Source organism: Mus musculus, chromosome 2, assembly GCF_000001635.26.
Source record: "Mus musculus strain C57BL/6J chromosome 2, GRCm38.p6 C57BL/6J".
Lineage (NCBI taxonomy): Eukaryota > Metazoa > Chordata > Mammalia > Rodentia > Muridae > Mus > Mus musculus.
Window position 1 is genome coordinate 161,028,575 of NC_000068.7, and position 18,706 is coordinate 161,047,280.

General features: G+C 41.1%; 1 protein-coding gene across 10 annotated transcripts in view; it reads right to left on the bottom strand.

Moving 5' to 3' along the window:
• Chd6 (chromodomain helicase DNA binding protein 6) overlaps window positions 1-18,706 on the bottom strand; it is a 162,109-nt gene that overhangs the window by 81,597 nt on the left and 61,806 nt on the right. For 8 of the 10 annotated variants that reach the window (XR_001783180.2, XR_001783182.2, XR_001783181.2 and 5 more), the window contains 5 exons: window positions 13,411-13,558; window positions 10,620-10,769; window positions 2,173-2,235; window positions 1,329-1,387; window positions 604-721 (listed from right to left, as the gene is read on the bottom strand). Coding sequence is in view for 6 of the 10 variants with exons in the window: in NM_173368.3 (NP_775544.2) it covers window positions 604-721; window positions 1,329-1,387; window positions 2,173-2,235; window positions 10,620-10,769; window positions 13,411-13,558 (538 nt within the window). In the remaining 4 variants the exon portion in view is untranslated. The remainder of the gene's footprint in view (window positions 1-603; window positions 722-1,328; window positions 1,388-2,172; window positions 2,236-10,619; window positions 10,770-13,410; window positions 13,559-18,706) is intronic. The other 2 variants (NR_126509.1, XM_011239776.3) reach the window with 1 other exon arrangement.

Below are 18,706 nucleotides of genomic sequence, written 5' to 3' on the forward strand. Positions count from 1 at the left end.
TTTGCTTAATGACCTGAGCATTTCCTTCTCTCTGAACTCCCTGCGTAGTTGTCTACTTCTTCCATTTCAGGTCTGGTACTTTTCTTATTAAAGCTGTTTGGCATATGTCGGTGTAGGCACTTAACTTATATGTATGTGTCAATACGAAGATTCCTCTGTTGAACAAAAATGTATGCTGTACAAGTATGGACATGTAGGTAATTAGGGAGAAATAATACATAGACTCTTCCTGTATTTTCTATTTACTTGAGATGCTTGTTGTGCCTACTGAACCAACAGATTTAACACGCAAACTCACTAGTCTTTTCTTGTGTTTTGAAATTCTCAAGCTTAATTATTTATTTTTTCTAACATTTATAGCTTTTTGTTTCTGAATGTCCATTGTTGGAGGAGGGCCTACAACTGTATGTATAGTGTTCTCATACTATATATTGTCCAAGCTGTCAGTTTAGAAAGTTTAGTGAATAAGTGGTTGTGTTCAATTTATCAGCACCCATATCAGACTTGACCAAAAGAGTTACACAGTACTTTAGTTTGAGCTTAGAAAGTCAGCCTAGGTATTAGATAAGCAGTAGTGAAGTGAGTTAATATACATTGTTTCACCTCAGTGAAAATGTGCTTCATCTGGGCCTGTTTGTTCCTAAATCGCTTGATCTTCTGTGCGATGCGGGGATCCTTTTCCAGTTCTTCCATTGTGGCCCATTTACAATGTAAATAGGAACTATCCAAAGACACACAATTGTGAGACAAACAGCAAAATATCATTAAGGCTTCAATAAAAAGGATGGCCATACTTTATACACAGAAACAGCAGCTGTGACTCTGCTGGGCACTGCTTAGAAAGGCCTTGTTTTTAGAGCAATTAATAGAAGATTAATTTCTAATCACTAATTTCTCTACAAGTTCCACTGAAACTGACTCAACAGACAAAGGGGCAGGTTTACGGGACAAACTATCAGTGAATGTAGGCAGGTAGCAGAAAGGAGAGAAATCAAGAGGGAAAAATATACACCACTGAACAGCTTGTTCATCTTGGGTGCATTTGAGAAAAGCCCAGGGAAGTTTTAAAAACTTGTCAGTCCTCAGGGCACACTCTGACTAGAATCAACTGGTCTTGGCTGGAACAAGGCCTTTGGTAGTTTTGAAAGCCTTGCAGATGATTCTATATAAACCTAAAATGAGTAACATTGCCTAAGGTGAATTTAACTCAGTCAAGGTCGTGCCTTAGGGGCCAGTTTCTGAAAATATAGAAGACCCTTTAGTGTCACGGGAAAGAAAGTTTTATTCATATAAAATTCAAATACATGCAGCATATCAAACAGACGTACAAATTTCTATACTTAACGTAGAAAAGCTCTAGGTCGAATGGAGGTTCTCCTGGGTGAACCTGTAACCAAGAGTAAGCAGTTATCAGCTCATACCTCAGGAAGATCACTTATATAGCCCCAAACAAAACAGGTAAACCAACCAATACCTATGCCTCATTTTAGGAGGGATTTCTGAGAGGAATTTCTATTATCCCAGGTCTTTTCTTACAAGCTAACATCTAATCCTAACTCCAAAGTTTCCAAAAATCCAATAGAATAAAGGGGTATGGAAAAGGGGCCTTTTCTAGCATCTGTTTAATGTCCACGTGAAAAAAGCTTTCAGTCCAGGCTGGCCCAAGACAGAAATGTATGGACCACAGCCTGGTGCAGAAGGAACGTAAGTTCATCTTTGCTGGCTTCCCCGATACTCTCTCTCCAAATGGCAATCACAATAAGCCTGCTCTGAAGGAAAGATAACCTACATCTAATTTGGCACCAACACACTGCCTCAGTCATGGAACTTGCTCTTGGGGAGTCCTAAGACAGCCCAAGACACCTAAAGAAAATTCCCCAATGTTTCATGTTACGATTGCTCATCCACCTCTTCTTGGCCCTGATGACATTTTTTGGGCTCCACCAACAAAGAGATAAAAATACCTTTGTTAGGGTCTTAATGGAGAAAACTATCAACTGAGTCACTTAAGACATTTAAGAACTAAGTGTCCTAAAACCCTTCACAAGGACAATGTTCTTGACAAGCTCTCGTTGTAGCTAAGGATGAATAGTTAGTTCTCCAGGCAAACCCTTTTTTACTAGGAGTCTGTGTTTGTTAGTGACAGAGAAACATTAAACAGGAGCTACCGACCTCCTGGACAGTCTTGGATGCCAGGATCTTCTCAATTATGTTTGCATCATCTTCTGGAGGCTCCTGAAGACAGAAATTTAAAAAAAGTTATAGGAAATAATGTCTCGGAGAATAACTCTAAGTGAAGGCTGAGTTCAGAGGAGTTTCTGACTTCAGGGTTTTGGAGTACCTGTATAGACTACTGCCAGAATAGCTGTAATTAAAATATCTGAAATCTACAACTCATCTAGCTTCATGTAGACACTCAAAAGATTTTAGATTTTTAAAAAATTTTGCTCCGAGATGTTTAGCTTGTAACACTGTCACTATGACTTCACTCAAAGACAAAGCATAGGGCTGGCAAGAGGGTTCAGATGGTAAGACCTCTTGGGACACTGGTCTGACCACCTGACTTGGATCCTGGGTACCACAATGGAAGAAGACTGATGCCTGAAACACACGTGCGCACACACACAGACACACAGACACAGACACAGACACACACACATACAGAGAAAGAGAGAGAGAGAGAGAGAGAGAGAGAGAGAGACATTTAAAATAAAAAAAAATTATAGACTTTGAGTACTGAAGCCTCCCTAAGAAAGTATTTTGCAAAGCTAGAATTCAAACAGTAGGGTTCTAAGTTCTCAGGCATAGCCCTTATAATACAAGCAGAAGAGACTTGAGCTGTAAGGCTAAAGAACCAATAAAACTGCTCCTAAGAGTTTCTTTATTTGTAAAAGTTACACATTTTGATGTGTAAAATTATCTAAAATAGAAAATATCTCAGGGTGAGGGTGGGCACAGTGGCTAAAGCCACTTGCTATGAAACAACCAGAGTTTGATCCTAAGACCCCATGGCGGAGAGCAGTGACTTTCACGAATTGTTCTCTGATCTCCATCCATCACGTGTATGCATGATACAATGAGTAAATATATGTAATAAAATAAAATTAAAAAGTACCTTGGGATTCATAAGATGTCAGTTTTAATACTATCAACTACTGACTTCAGCAAAATTAATTACTATCCTTGCTTTCTGCATAATGGCTGTAGAAAAAAAAGTATATATATATAACTAGTTTACTAGGATAAAACAGCACATGAAAACACTGTTTGAACTATAAAACCAAGGTATAATCAACTTATATTAAACTGCTGTTTCACTGAAATTCCAACTGAAAATCTATTCCTTCCTTCTTAGCCTAGTCACACACCAAAAGTTCCAGGCCCCTGATCTCCATGAAATTTTAAGAGTATTCATGTGGGCAGTGGCCAGTACTTGGGAGGCAGAGGCAGGTGGATTTCAAGGTTTGAGGCTAGCCTGGTCTACAGAGTGAGTTCCAGGACAGCCAGGGCTATACAGAGAAACCCTGTCTTGAAAAAAGAAAATGAAAAAAAAAAAAAAAAAGATTATTCATGCTACAGAAACACCCGAGTGGAACCCGGCAGTCTGAGAAGGGATTCTGTGTTAAGAGTTCCCTGGTGTTTAGCCTTCTTTCTCAACTTTGTTCAGTCTCCTTTGGGTGTTTTCATGTGTTCTATGACCTTTTCATGTGTTCTATGACCTTCCCAGACCCACTTTAATCTAAAACTGGAAGTATAGATACAAATGGTCACTATGACAACCTGACTACCTAGAACATTCCAGAAAGATGATTTGTGCTGCATGTCAATTTCAAGCTACTTACTCTAAGGTTCGACTATCCCAAAGGCCATACCACTATAGAAAACACATTTTAAAAACAATCTTAAATCAAGCTTTTTTTCAGAAAAAGAAAAGTGATGATAGTTAAAAACAAAATAAGAAAAGACAAGGAAGGCGAATGGCAGTGAAATGATGACGCACACCAAGCAAGCAGGCAGACACTCCCAGAACCTCAGCCTGGAGCCTCGGCTACGCTGGACACCAGCCAAGCCAGTTATCTGCCTGTCTGTTTCTCCTAAAGCTGAGGTTATAGGCGTTTGTGGGGGGTTCCTGGCTTGTTATAGGGGCACTGGGACCAGAACATGGGTCCTCACGATTACAGGGCAGGTGCTTCTTAACCACAGAGCCCTCTCTATAATAATAGTGTGTCCTTCACTTAAAACAGATTTTAATCCAAGCTAGTCACACTCCCAATGCTCAATCGGCACATGTGGTTGTCAATGGCGATACCGGGCAATACAGTTCTATTCTGTTCTACTGATCTATCAACCTATCTTCACAGCAAAACTAACGTCTTTATTCTGATAGCTTAATTATCACTGTTTTTCCTGATAACATATTTATATGGTATCACCTTAAGGCAGATGAGTATGCAGAATGGAAGCAAATCAAAATAGAAACAAGGGAGGGGGACCTATGAAGAAAAGGGAGGTAGGATTACGTATTAGTTTAATGATCTGTATGCTAGGAATAGTGTGAGTGGGGACAGGAAGGAAAATAGTAGTAACTCTGTGTGTGGGCTGCAGATGGGATGGAGAGGTGGAAACTTCAGGGGTGCAGCTCCTCACACTAGGTCTTGCTGCAGGCTGACAGCAGAGTGAGTCCAGTCATGGCTCTCACTGAACCTGGAGTCCACAAACTAGCTAGACTGGTTAGTTGAATGGCTGCCAGGTTATGTTTCTCTTTGTCCCCTTTCCTAAGTACTAGGGTTACAAGCCAAAAGCCACCTGGCTTTTATGTGGGTGCTGGGGACCCACACTAAGTCTTCCTGCTTGTACAAGTAATCACCAACAAAGCTGACTCCACAGCCCAAACCTTTTACCTCTTTTCTGCTTTTCTGTGACAGCCAGGGCCTCTAATGCACTTGATAATATAAATGAGTATACTGAGAGCTGTCTTCTCACTCCCAAATCCTAAGGGAATATATTACATACTGTACTATTTAATATGTTATAAGCCATATTTCCCCCCAATAGCTCTTGAAATGTCATCTTTAGTTTCCAGAATATAAGCTCTGCCTAGGTAAAAATTTTCTTCCTATACTCTTCCTGCTTCAGGTTCACCAGACTGCAAGTCTATTGCTGATATTTTCACCAGCTTATTAAACTCGGTCATTAATTCTGTCTTTGACTGTTCTCTGCTCACATTTCTTCTCTGCTTAAGAGTGCACTCAGACGGGCCTTTATACTGAATTCTGCTCCTCTTCATGTTTTGCTCTTATCAAGCTGTGCTACATTTAGAAAAATTTCATTGATGCCTTCATATTCACTAATCTTAACTTCAGTTGTATCTAACCTGCTTTTAAATCTTTCCATGTACCCTGAATCTTATGAAGTGATTTCATAATTCTAAATGGTTGACTTGTCCTAACAGGCTTAGTTCTCTATTGGAAATGTTATGTTGTCCATCTTTCCCATAATCTATTATTCACAGTTATTTTCAAGTTCCTTTATGGTTACCTCACTAGTTGTGTCATGTCTGTTTTCTAGGAACATCTACTTATTCTTATTCTATGTTGGACACTGAGGATAAAGAACATAATAGTTGCAAGTAATAGTGTCTGTCACAGTGTTTCCTACCTTTCAGACACAGGAGGAAGAGGGCAGACTATGCCATCTAGTCAGCTGAGTTGGGTAAGGCCTAGAAACTGTTAACAATTTAATCCAAAGGAGAAACGGAAAGAAGAAAAATCTCAACATTCCTAACCGTTCAAACAGTTTCACCTTCCCTGAAGGTCTCAGTCGTTCTGGCCAACACTGATCCTTAGCTTCCAGAACCATTAAGAACCTTCAGAGAAGACAACTAAGGACTGTGGGTTCACCTCTTCATTGCCTATGATTTTAAATTTCTTATTTCTAATTTCTATGTCCACAGCTATCAAATGCCTTGAACAATATGCTTTTGCAACCTATCCTTTTCTGATTAAACACTGGCTCACTGTGACCTAGTGCACCTTATCTGGTATCTTAATTACTGCTGTGGAGACACCATGACAGAGGCAACTCTTAAAAAGGACAACATTTAGTTGGGGCTGGCTTACAGGTTCAGTGGTTCAGTCCATTATCATCAAGGAGTGAAATATGGCAGCATCCAGGCAGGCGTGGTGCTGGAGGAGCTGACAGTTCTACATCTTGTTCCAGAGGGAAACAGGAGAAGACTATCCTCCAGGCAGCCAGAAGAAGGGTCTCAAAGCCCACCCCCACAGTGGCACACTTCCTCCAACAAGATGACACCTCCTAATAGTCCCACTCCCTGGGCCAAGCACATTCAAACCACCATCCTCAGCAGGGAATCTTCTGAAATTCACTCACATTATTTAGGTGCAGGAGGTTTTAGTTTAAGGGTTCGTTCTCTCCTTTTTTTTTTTTTTTTTTTTTGTCTACACTAATTTCAAAATGATCTCATCTAGTTTCATGATTTTAAATATTAACTTCATTGTTATGCTTGCCAAATTCACACATCCAGATCAAAACGTCTTTCCAGAATGCAGACTCATATTCTAATTATTTCTTGCCATTTTTACTAAGCTATCTTAAGGTATTCAAATATAAATGTCTGAAAATGAAATCTTGGTCTGATACATTAACAAGTCTATAGCTCTAAATCCTGATGCTTCAATCCACAGTTTTCATCCAAGTAAAAGAAAACTCTACCTTCTCCAGTGTTCAGCTCCAAAATCCTGCTGTAATCTCTGCTTCCTCTCCACACACTCATATGTAGTGGTCTGAATGAGCATGGCCCCCACAGGCTCATACACAGGCATGCTAAGTCCCCAGACCACATTACTTGGAAAGCTAGGAGGTATAGTCTTAGAATAGGTGTGGCTTCTTTAGAAGTGTGTTGATGAGAGTAGCTTTCAAAAGTTCAAAAAACCCAGTGTCTTTCTCTGCCTGCCTGCAGAGCAAGATGTAGCTCTCAGCTACTACCCCAGCACCATGCCCATTGCCATAGTAATGATGGACTAAACCTCTAAAGTCATGATCTGTTCAAGCCCTATTTAGTACAGACTAGCAGGAAGCACACACTGACGAACTGACGCACATACATGCTATTCTTTTTTCTTTTTCTAGTATCAACTTCTTCAAATATCCTTTTATTTTTACCTACAAAAAGAACAGGTAATATGGATTCTAACAAGATTCTTAAGAGTATTTTAGTAAGGTCAAAACTAAGGACATACTAATACATGGATGAGGAAGGCACAGGACTTTACTCTTAGAAGGCATAAAACATTCATAGAATATATTTAAAAAATCAAGTTAAAAGAAGTTGGGAATTCAATTCCAACACATATACATTCATATATATATTTAAGCAGTTGAAGGATCAGCACCAGAAGAATCGATGGCTTGTTATAACAAGACATTTTAGGCATAACCAACACTCAGGTAACAAAATAGAAGGACTCTGGCTATGCCTTCTCTCAAGTCTCTGTTTCACCAGAATAAAATCATTATAAGCCTCTCATTTATCTGAATTTTTAGTTTTGCTATCCATGTAAGAAATTCCAATTGACAAACTTTAATCAAATCACTGAGAACCAAGCCAAATATTGTGGCACACACCTAAAACTCCAGGCTTCTGGGGAGGGTGAGGCAGAATTTATACATTCTAGGCCTGTGCTACACAGACTCTCTCAAATAATAAACAGGGGTTTTCTTTCTTCTTTTCTTGCCATTTTAATAAAAAGAAAAATTTAAATGTGCATTTCTAAAATACTCACTAGAGAAGGAAACGGAATATCAGGATCTTTTCTCCCTCAACTGAGTTTGTATATAAGCAAGATCATGTATGTATAAACATTCAGTGTACACAGATACACAGATATAAACTAAATCTGTCTGCCAAACGCTCTATAAAAACCCATCTGCTCTTAAATGCTTCGTTTTCTCAAATGCCTTCTTAAATGCCTTTTTAAATGCTTTGTTTTCAGAGAGGACCATTTTAATTCAAACAGTATGTATTAGAGATTCCTATCATTTAGAAATTTTATTCACAAAAAAGAAAATCCCCCAAATTTGAAATCTCGTTTATTCCCACAACTAACCATGCCACTTAATTTTCTTTAGCTAACTATCAACATGGGTCTAAATGGAAGTTCAAGTTTTCACCAAGTGCTACAGAGCACTTAAAAGTGGTTCTGAGCTTGTCCTGGCTCTCCAGAAATCTCACCAAAGGAAGATATGATGAACATACTTGTCTTAGAATGTCTCGGAGCAAATGCTTAGTGTGCTGGTAACTACAAGTCCAGTCTGAGTTTACAAAGTGAGACCAGTTTGGATTCTGGACTAGGCAAGGGTTTAATTAAGCCCCAATGGCGGGTGGGACAGTATGTAAGAGGAATGTTAGAAGACAGGGTAAAAGGAGTCAAAGGATAATTGCTTAGGATTTCATCTAGAAACACAGTATATAGAACAGAAAGGAAAAAGAATGGGACAGGGGTGGTGTGGGGTACATGGCCACATGAAAAAGGAAAAAAAAAATCCAAGCTGAGTTTTGTCTGATATCAGCAGTTAGGAAGCATGCAAGAGACACAGATTATCAGCAATTCCTCTAGTATTTTAGGGAAAATCAGTCTGGGACTAGATTGATAAGGACAGAGAGTTGCAGCAGAGAATTAAGAAAGAATGCTACAGTGATTTGAACATTCACCTGAGCATAGGCTAAGGGCAGAAACCAAGCGTGAAGAGAACATGTGGAGACTGGTTGTGATGAAACACCCTAGCCAAAGCAATTTGGGAGGAAAGGGTTTATTTGGCTTATACTTCCATACTGTTGCTCATCACTGAAGGAAGTCAGGACAGGAACCCTGAGGCAGGAGCTGATGCAGAGGCCATGATGTTTACTGGCTTGCTCCCCATGATTTGCTCAGCCTGCTTTCCTATAGAACCCAGGACCACAAACTGGGGGTGGGGGTGGGGTAGGCAATAGGCTGGGGCCCACTCCCATCAATAACTAGTTAAGAAAATGCCCTGCAGGTTTGCCTCCAGCCAGATCTTACTGAGGCATTTTCTCAGTTGAGGTTCCTTCCTCTCTGATGACTCTAGCTTATGTCAAGTTAGCATAAAACAAGCCAGAGCTCTGGCTAAGAGTTGAAAGGAGCACAACAGTATACGTGTTCAAACTGATGTCATGGCATGGAATCATACTAGAGAGTACACAAGAACAGCAGCACCAAACAGTAGTGAGGGGTCTGAAGGCCCAAGTGATTGCGCTAGTTCAGGGGGAGCAGGGACAGCCTCCAAAGGGAAATGGAACCCAGCCTGCTGTGCACGGGAAAGGCCAGAGGAGACTCCAGCCTGCTGAGCAAGAGAAAGGCCAGAGAAGGAGGCACTGAGAGTGCAGAGAGTAACATGGTGATGCTATGAGCTGACACTTCATTCAAATTAAAGTCTGTTTACTCCAAAAGATGAAATCACATAAACTATACAAATACTTGGGAGGCCAAAACTGAGACAGTCTTGAGCAACTAGATAGATGTCAGTGAGCAGGCCTTTTTTAAAAAATGTGGCCCCAGCTGTTCTATAGACTAGTTTGGCTTCTCAAGTGCACCACCACAGTAGCAATCAAAGGGTCTTACGCTCACCTTCTTCAATGATTTGCTGTGCTTTGAGGATTGCCCAGCATCCCAGAAAGGATACATGCATTGATGCCTTGTGTTAGCTTGGGAAACTGGTTCAGATCCCATCAAGAACTCCGCATGTAAAAACAAATGTGGAAGGAACATTTTGGTTCTGTAGCAGCGAGGTCTCTGATTTTGAAAACCTCTCAATATGGGAGGTTGTTCTCTTCTTCCACCATGTGGATTCTGGGGACTGAACTCAGGTTGCCAGACACAATGGAAAGTGCTTTTACCTACTGAGTCCTTTTGGAATTTTTTTGGAGATAGGGTCTGATTACACAACCCAGGCCAGCCCAGAAGTTGCCATGTAGTCCAGGCTGGCCTCAAACTGATTGGTGATTCTCTTACTGCAGCCTCCAGAATGTCAGAATATAGATGTGATTTACCAGACATAACGAGCAAGAATCTTACTTTCTAGTGACTTAAAAACAACCAACGAACCAACTAACCAACCAACCTTAGAGGGACCACATTCCAATAAAGCTATATGTTAAGAAGGAAATAAGCAAGAAATGAGAAACAGGGTTCTACTTTAGATAAAAGAGGCAGGAAAGATCTTTCTACAGAGACTGCATTTTATGTGAAACTTAACTGAGGGTGGTCCACTTATATAAAGTGTTGGTAGAGACATGAAGGCAAGCCAGCACAGGTCAAGGCTATAGATGGGTAGATGGTGTGGCTAGCTTTTCAGCTGGAGAGCAATAAGAGGTAAAACTCTCTTCTGCAGACTGATATTTGGTGCAATAGAGAGAGTTTGATCATGAGGGTGCTGTTGAGGGGGAGTTTGAAGTTTATTCCCAGTGCAGTAGGAAGCCACTGAAAGGTTACCACTGGAAGTTAAGGAGATCTAACTTAAGCTACAGTGAAGGGCCAAAGAACAACTTCTGTCATGTGGGTGAGGGCACGCAAGGGCTGTACCTCAGCCTGCCAGGCCAGAGTGGAAGCCGAGAGTGCAGATGTGCGGCCAGCTCCCAGGACAGCAATTGTTTCCCCATCGTCATCCACCACTTTGAAGTCCAGGTCCTCATTGTATTTTCTGCGCTTTACTTGCCGTCCTGAGCGCCGTTTCTGCAGAACAAACACACTCATCAGGACTGCTGTGACTCAAAAGCAAGCATTTTCACACAAACACCATCATCTACACTTAATGACAGGCCAACCTGGATTTTTGTAACTTCTCAAAGGAATCTTCTACTCTTTTAAAAACGAAACTAACATAGCATGGGAGAAAGTAATGGTATCAATCTCTGAACTGTCTGCAGAATCAAGGGAGGGAGATGTGTTTTCATCATCGTGGTAATGATGTGTCGCCCTGTGCCCCCTTCTCCCTCAAGGCAGCCAGGCCCACTGAACACTGAGCTGGACTGGAGGGAAGGAAGCTTATTCAGGCATGGTACTGCAATGCAGGATTATCAGTCAGTGATAAGTGCGTGGGCAATGAACACAACTGGGAACAGCTTCGGAGAGCTGGCTCAATAATTAGGGGGTGGAAAGGGGGTATTTATGACCCTGGGGAGGTGCCCAGGGTCTCTGGGGCAAGGTTTATGTAGCCTGGCATCATCGGCCAGGACAGGCCTGTTGGAAGATGCTTCATCTACATAGTCAGGGGCTGTAGAATCCAGGGGTGTTTGTGGGAGAGACCTTATGTGGTTGAATAAGGAGTGAGGCTTGATACCTATCAGGGTAATAAATTCCAGCTTTATGGAGTCAGGCTGGGAGAGGGGAGATAGTCAACATCTGCTGCCTTCCTGTTTGAGGTTATTTGGGCCGGAAGCTCCTTGGTCCTTCCTCAGTAACCCTAGGCCATTACAGTCCCACAGTGATGTTTTTAATTCCTTCTAAGGCTTCCAGTCACAAGCAACAAGGATGGAGGTTGTGACCTCTCAACTCTGTCTTTGAGGTACACTTAGATTTTTTATATGGTGCTAGTTTTGACTTTTTTCCAATTCATATAACCATAAACTCCTAAAAATGTAGTATGAAAAAATTATTACTACTATTATTATTATTATAATTATTATTTTGTTGTTGTTTGTTTTTTTTTTGAGACAGGGTTTCTCTGTGTAGCCCTGGCTGTCCTGGAACTCACTCTGTAGACCAGGCTGGCCTCGAACTCAGAAATCCACCTGCCTCTGCCTCCCGAGTGCTGGGATTAAAGGCGTGCTGCCTGGCTGTAGTGTGAAAAATTAATCAAAACAAATTTTCTGGGACTTCGACTGAGAATCTCATACACCTATAAAGCAGAGATCTCAACTATGACAAAATCATAAGTCACTGTGTGAGGAGGCTTCTAACTAGGCAGCTTACAACTCTCAGGCAGAGCACACAGCAAAGTAATATAGTGATATCCTCAAACAAAAACAGCAAAGGCCCTGTCTCCACCTAGCACTGGTTCCAAGCAGCAGGAAAGTAGTCATAGGTAGCACGGCTCCACAGACTCAAACTTTAAATACTACAGGCCAAACAAGGTAAACAAAACCTCAGTTGCTTTTTCTTCTAAAAGATTCTCTGTAGCATCTGTGTGCTGCTATCACTCACTCCCTCACCACCTCGCCTCTGCAATGTCTAATGCCATTTGAAGGGCTTGTCTTCTTTTTTAAGATTTACTTGTCTTATGTATGTGAGTGTTCTATCTGCATGTGCACCTGCACGCTAGAAGAGGGCACCAGTGAGCCACCATGTGGCTGTTGGAAACTCAGGACCTCTGGAAGCACAGCCAGTGCTCTGAACCGTTGAGCCATCTCTCCAGTCCCATTTGAGGGATTCTTAAAAAACAAACAAAACAAAAAACTCTTCCTCATTTCCACTTAGAAATCATTCTACAAACCATTAACTCTGCCAAATGCTGTCAGCTCAATATACTCGCTTTCCTGCCAGCACAGTCATCTGACAGCCACCAATTCTAGCTTACAGGCTATGTGGTGGCTTTTGCTATGACAGTAGACAAATGCTGATGTATGAAGACTGATGTTATTAAGCCAACGCCTGCCTAGAGCAAACATCAACGAGAAACTCAAGGGGACCTACCAGCGTGGTCTGATTCTGAATGGTGCCCCAGTTCAGATACCTGCTGTGGACATCAGAGGAAATAGCACTTTCAAATGTCCTAGAGAAGATACCTCAACTTAGAAAGAAAAATCACATATTGTTAGGAACTAAGTTAGATTGCCACTTTCTGTTTCTGTTTGGAAACTTCCCTTATTCTGGTGTGTGTGTGTGTGTGTGTGTGTGTGTGTGTGTGTGTGTGTGTGTGTGAATGTGTATGTATACATACATACACACACACACACACACACATATTTATATACACACACATACATATATATATACACACACATGCGTGCATATATATATGTATGTCTATATAAAATTTTTGTATGAGGATGTCTTGTATACCCTGGCCTAGCACTTAGAGCACTACATGGTAAAACAGGTCTCTGAACCTTACAATAGCCTGAATAACAAGTTCTTTCTTCACATCAACTGCCTCTGAAGACTATATGAAATACCCTACTTTAAGAGAGAGCAAATACACTAAGTTCTGGGAGCTTATTAATATATTATCAATGTATTATTAATGTATTATCAGACTGGAAAAGGCCTGTGTATGGCCTGTGTGCTCAGTCAGTAAGCAGACAGAGCAGTACTTGATGAACGTCCAGACTAGACCAGTCTATAACGTCCAGCAGGTCCCCAGCCACAGCTGTACCTGGCTGTCTGCAGACTCACTGGGCTCCTCAGGGCTCTGCAGAGATGGGTTTGGAAGACTGTGGTCCAGCTCTAAACTCTCCACGGTGGTTTCGTTTTTCCTTTTTCCTTTCTTCTTTCTCTCCACTGGGGTTGGTCCTTGCTCCCTGCTACAAGACATTCAGAATTAAAACTGTTGGGCAGTTTTGAAAACTCATTGTTTAGGCTATGAAATCATACCCTGGAATTCCAGGACCAATGTGGACTTGTGCCAGAAATGTGAAGAAACATGAAAAGAAATACCTGCACGGATTGAGGCAGAATCCACTTTATTCATTCCCCACAATGACTGCCATGGCTATGATTAATGTTACAGGGAAAAAATAGGAATTTCTCTAAAATCTCACTTTGAATTTAAGCCAAAGTCATAACTAGGAAGTTTGATTACTTCACTGACATTAAGAATCACCAAATTACAGCACCCCTCTAAGGAACATGGGAAGCTCGAGCACTGCAATCTGTCATCCTCGTCTTCTGAGCATGTTTTATATAAAAGGCCCAGAGTGAGTAGTAGGAACTCAAGACAAACACTGCCCTTGCCTTTGTGAGCATGGTGACGTCCCCTATAGCCACAGCCCAGGGCAGTATATACAAGATTCACTGGAGGTGGGCAGTATATGCTGCAAAAACCCACCAAGACCCTGACCTGTCTATATGATAAATTCTTTACATTTGACAAACACCTTGAAATACTTTAAGTACTGAAACTCTGCTATTTCGCCAAAGCCAGTGTTTTTAAGTATGATACCAAACTTAGAACTCATGTATCTCTCTTGTCCTTCCCAGATAATCTGATTAGTTTCTGTACTCCTGATTAATCTTATCCTTTATACATACAGCAAGCACTCAATTAATACTTAAGTCTTAAGAATTTTAAGGAATGGATAAGATAGCTACATTAATGGATGGATTATTTGCAGAGGCTGGAGAGATGGCTCAGCAGTTAAGAGCACTAAGGGCTCTTATTGAGGAGCCAGGCTTGGTTTCCAGCACCCATGTGGAGACTCACAACTATCTGTAACTCCAGTTCCGGGGGAGCTGACGCCCTCTGCTGGCCTCTAAAGGCACTGCATACACGTGGTGCACAGACAAGTACAGACAAAATGCTCTTATTAATAAATGTTTAAAAGATTTTTTTTGTAGTTGGGGAAAGTTTACTTGAGTAAAGGCATATATAGAATTCTGAAAAACATTACAAAGAAACACAGCCAAGGCTGGGCTATGATATTCTATTCCTTTCTTAACTGACTGGTCTGGAGATGACAGCTAGGATAACTTGGGAGTTTTTCCTTGAAAAAGAAATAATTTGGGACAGTGGGCACCTGCACCAATACCCCAACTCCCACGTACACAATAAAATAAATCTTAAAAATTATTTTGGAGAGGAGTGGGTAGGAACGTTAATGTCTTTTTATCTACATCATTAAGTCATGAGTCTAACCAGGGATGTGTAGAGAGTAATTGGAGACAAAAATCCTTGGAACTCTCAATTAAAGCTTTCATTTTGATTCTGAAAGCCAGAATATCCACAATTATCAGTTTTAAACTTAAGATAATTTAAATAGGGTCTGCATTGCTTGTAACCAAGAGTTCTGAATAATACAAAGTTCTAACACTCCCTGTTTAACAGCACTGGAGACTGAGCAAAGCAATCTTACTTCTATAATCCTACCTTTTTTAGCTTCTACCTAGAAAAAACTAACTTGTAGGACAGGGAAGGAAAAAGGAAGGCATAAGTTTGTGTGTGTGTGTGTGTGTGAAAATAACCTATTTTAGCAACAAAATGAAACTTGATTCTATAATAAAACATGTATCTACTGTAAGAACACACCCACTATGCATTTATAATATACAAGGAGTTACCAACATACAAATTATATCAAAGTCTAAACCTATCTCTCTAGTGTTCTACATGGCTTCATGAACTAAGATTTTTGGGAATCTTTACTTCCTGTAGTTTTTATTAGATGGCTTTCCAAATAGGCACAACCACAATATTAAATACTGGATAGACGGGATTTCTTAAACTGCTCCCCTAACCCCACCTGGGCTCCCAGGTGTTTTTGAGAAGCACATGTTAGAGTTAGTGCTGCTCTGGTGATGAACGGGTACATGATGTGTCACAGTGCCACACGATACAGGTCTTACATCACAGTGCCATACAATAAAGTTCTTATATCACAGTGCCACACAATTACAAGTCTTACATCACAGGGCCACACGATTACAGATCTTATATCACAGTGTCACACAATTACATGTCTAACATCACAGCACCACAATTACAGGTCTTACTACTCTGTGCCATCCATTTGAGGTACTGAAGAGTATATCTATCAAAGCACATTATTTCAAGTAGTTCCTCATCCCATTTAAAATATTAAAACCGTCCAGGCAGTGATGGTGCAGTGAAAACTGTTGCCTTAGCGGGCAAGAATGAGCTACAATCATTAAACCAAGGACAGCTCCTGACCCTGGTCACAGCATCCATTGACAAGCAGAAGTTACGGACTCCAGCACGGGACCATTATTCCACTGTAGAAACAGCTCCTAAGAATCTCAACCCAGCATCCCCCCAGGCTTTGATACTCCCACAAGTATGCTGCCAAAATACAGACACTACCCTGAAATGGCTCATTTGCACATTTCATTCAACTTTCATAGTACCCACATTTAATTCCATCTATAAATAGAGAACAGATTTGGCACAGAAAATAAGGACACTGGTTAAAAGGCACTTGTTTTGGGTACAGATGCAATCTGCTGTAGACAAAATCGAGCCAGATCTGTGCTGTCTTGGAGGCTTTAACTGTTAAATCTGCACCAATGAAACAAAGACCAGCATAAGTTGGAAATAATATAATCAAAACTGAACAGAATCACAAACGTCTAAGATGAAGATGCAGTGTTTTAACAATTAAAAGCAACTAAAAATAGAAAACTTAGTTTACAGAAGGGTTTCTCTTGTACAGCGAAGGCAGTTCTATGCACTGCATCCTGCTTCCGACAACAACCCAACTCAGACCTTTCACCAGTCAGTCACGCTTGACTGTTTAAGCAATAGCTCCTGAAATCTTGATAAGGAAATCACTAAATTCAGATCTTCATATAACTTAGCCTCTCGGTACTCAATGTATTTTGTTGTTGTTGAATTTTTAATTTGGGAACTGTTAAAAAGTGCCATGTTTTACTATGTAACTCGGGCTAGCCTGGCAATCCTCCTGCCTCAGCCTCCAAGGCCTAGAGTTACAGGCATAACCATAATGCCTAGATTCAGATGCTGATGCTTTAAATTTTCATAAACTGCTTTCTGAGAGTTCCTTATTCATATGTCACACGACAGTTGGTGCAGTGGTATTTAAGCTATCTCCAAAGTCTGTATTGTTACAGTCCTGGGGTTCCACGCTTTCTAGGAGAAACCAACACAGATGAGAAGGCAAAACTTTTAAAGTGTTACTAAGCTTACAAAAATCTGCTCTAGGTTGACAAAGCAAAACAAATTGGGAGAAAGGCTGAAGCAGAGAATGGGGGCTAAGCAAAACAACCACAACACCTCCTCTTTTTTAGCTTTTTATACTTAGCTAATGTTAAATACATAAATGTATGCCTGATCCCCACAGCCCACCATGATGAAATTTCATTTGGGAGTACAATTTTCAAAGGATAGTTAAAGAATCTGCTACACTTTTAGGACTACAATTTTCTTAGGGCTCCTCTTAAGAAATGATCTCTGGAATGTAGTCAGAGAATTCCTTTTCTTAAGACGCTATCCCAGCTTTCCCTAGACACAGCAAAATCTGAGAGCAGGAGAAAAAGGTGGACAGTCCTCTCCGTGGGCCAGCACACTGATTAATTTCTTGCTTTTCAAGGATAAAGAGAGACACTCGGAGGTGAGAACACACACTTTGCAAGCATGATGATCTGGCTTTGAAGCCCCAGAACTCACAGAGAAAGGCAGGCATGGCTGTGCATACCTTTAACTCCAGCATTTGGGGACAGAGAAAGGGGGCCTAAAAGGCCAGATAGAGTTCAGTGAGATAACCTCCACCTCAAGTCAACACGGCAGGGAATGATAAAGGAAGACATTTGTCATTCCACTCTAGTCTCCACGTATGTGTGCACAGGTATGTGTACTTGGGACACTCAAGGACATATACAACATGCACACACACACACACACACACACACAGAGAGAGAGAGAGAGAGAGAGAGAGAGAGAGAGAGAGAGAGAGAGAGAGAGAGAGAAATGAGTCATTCTGACATGCAAAATTTCAAAGCTAGGCTCTTGCCTTAACCAACAACAGATTCATATCCAAGTTTCTACTAGTAACCTCTAACTTGGTGTGATGGTTTCTATACTTGGGCCAGGAAGTGGCACTATTAAGTAGTGTGACCTTAATACCCTCATCCTAGCTGCCTGGAAGCCAGTATTCTACTAGCAGCCTTCAGATGAAGATGTAGAACTCTCAGCTCCTCCTGCACCATGCCTGCCTGGATGCTGCCATGTTCCCACCTTGATGAAAATGGACTAAACCTCTGAACCTGTAAGCCAGCCCCAATTAAATGTTGTCCTTATAAGAGTTGCCTTGGTCATGGTGTCTGTTCACAGCAGTAAAACCCAAACTAAGACAGAAGTTGGTACTGGGACTGGGGTATTGCTGTGATAGGCCTGACCATGCTTTTGTTTGGAAGAATGTGAATTTTGCAACTTTGGATTTGGAAAGCAGTTGAATGCTTTAAATGGTGCTTAATGGAAATCTCAGAAGAGACTTTGAAATTTGGACTTTTAACTTTGTTGAGACTGCTATAGACTATGGGGGACTAAGTTGGACTAAAATGTATTTTGCATTATGGAATGTTTAGGTATGGTCCCCATAGACTCATGTATTTGAACAAGCCTATGGGGGCCAGGAAGTGGCACTATTAAGTGGTGTGGCCTTGTTGAAGTAGGTGTGTCACTATGGGCGTGGGTTTAATACCTTAGTTCTAGCTGCCTAGAAGCCAGTCTTCCACTAGCAGCCTTCAGATAAAGATGTAGAACTCTCAGCTCCTCCTGCACCATGCCTGCCTGGATGCTGCCATGTTCACACGTTGAAGATAATGGACTGAACCTCTGAACCTGTAAGCCAGCCCCAGTTAAATGTTGTCCTTATAAGAGTTGCCTTGGTCATGGTGTTTGTTCACAGCAGTAAAACCCCAACTAAGACACTGAGTCTTAAAGCCTGGTCTCTTGTTCAGGAGCAGACAATCTAAAGAGC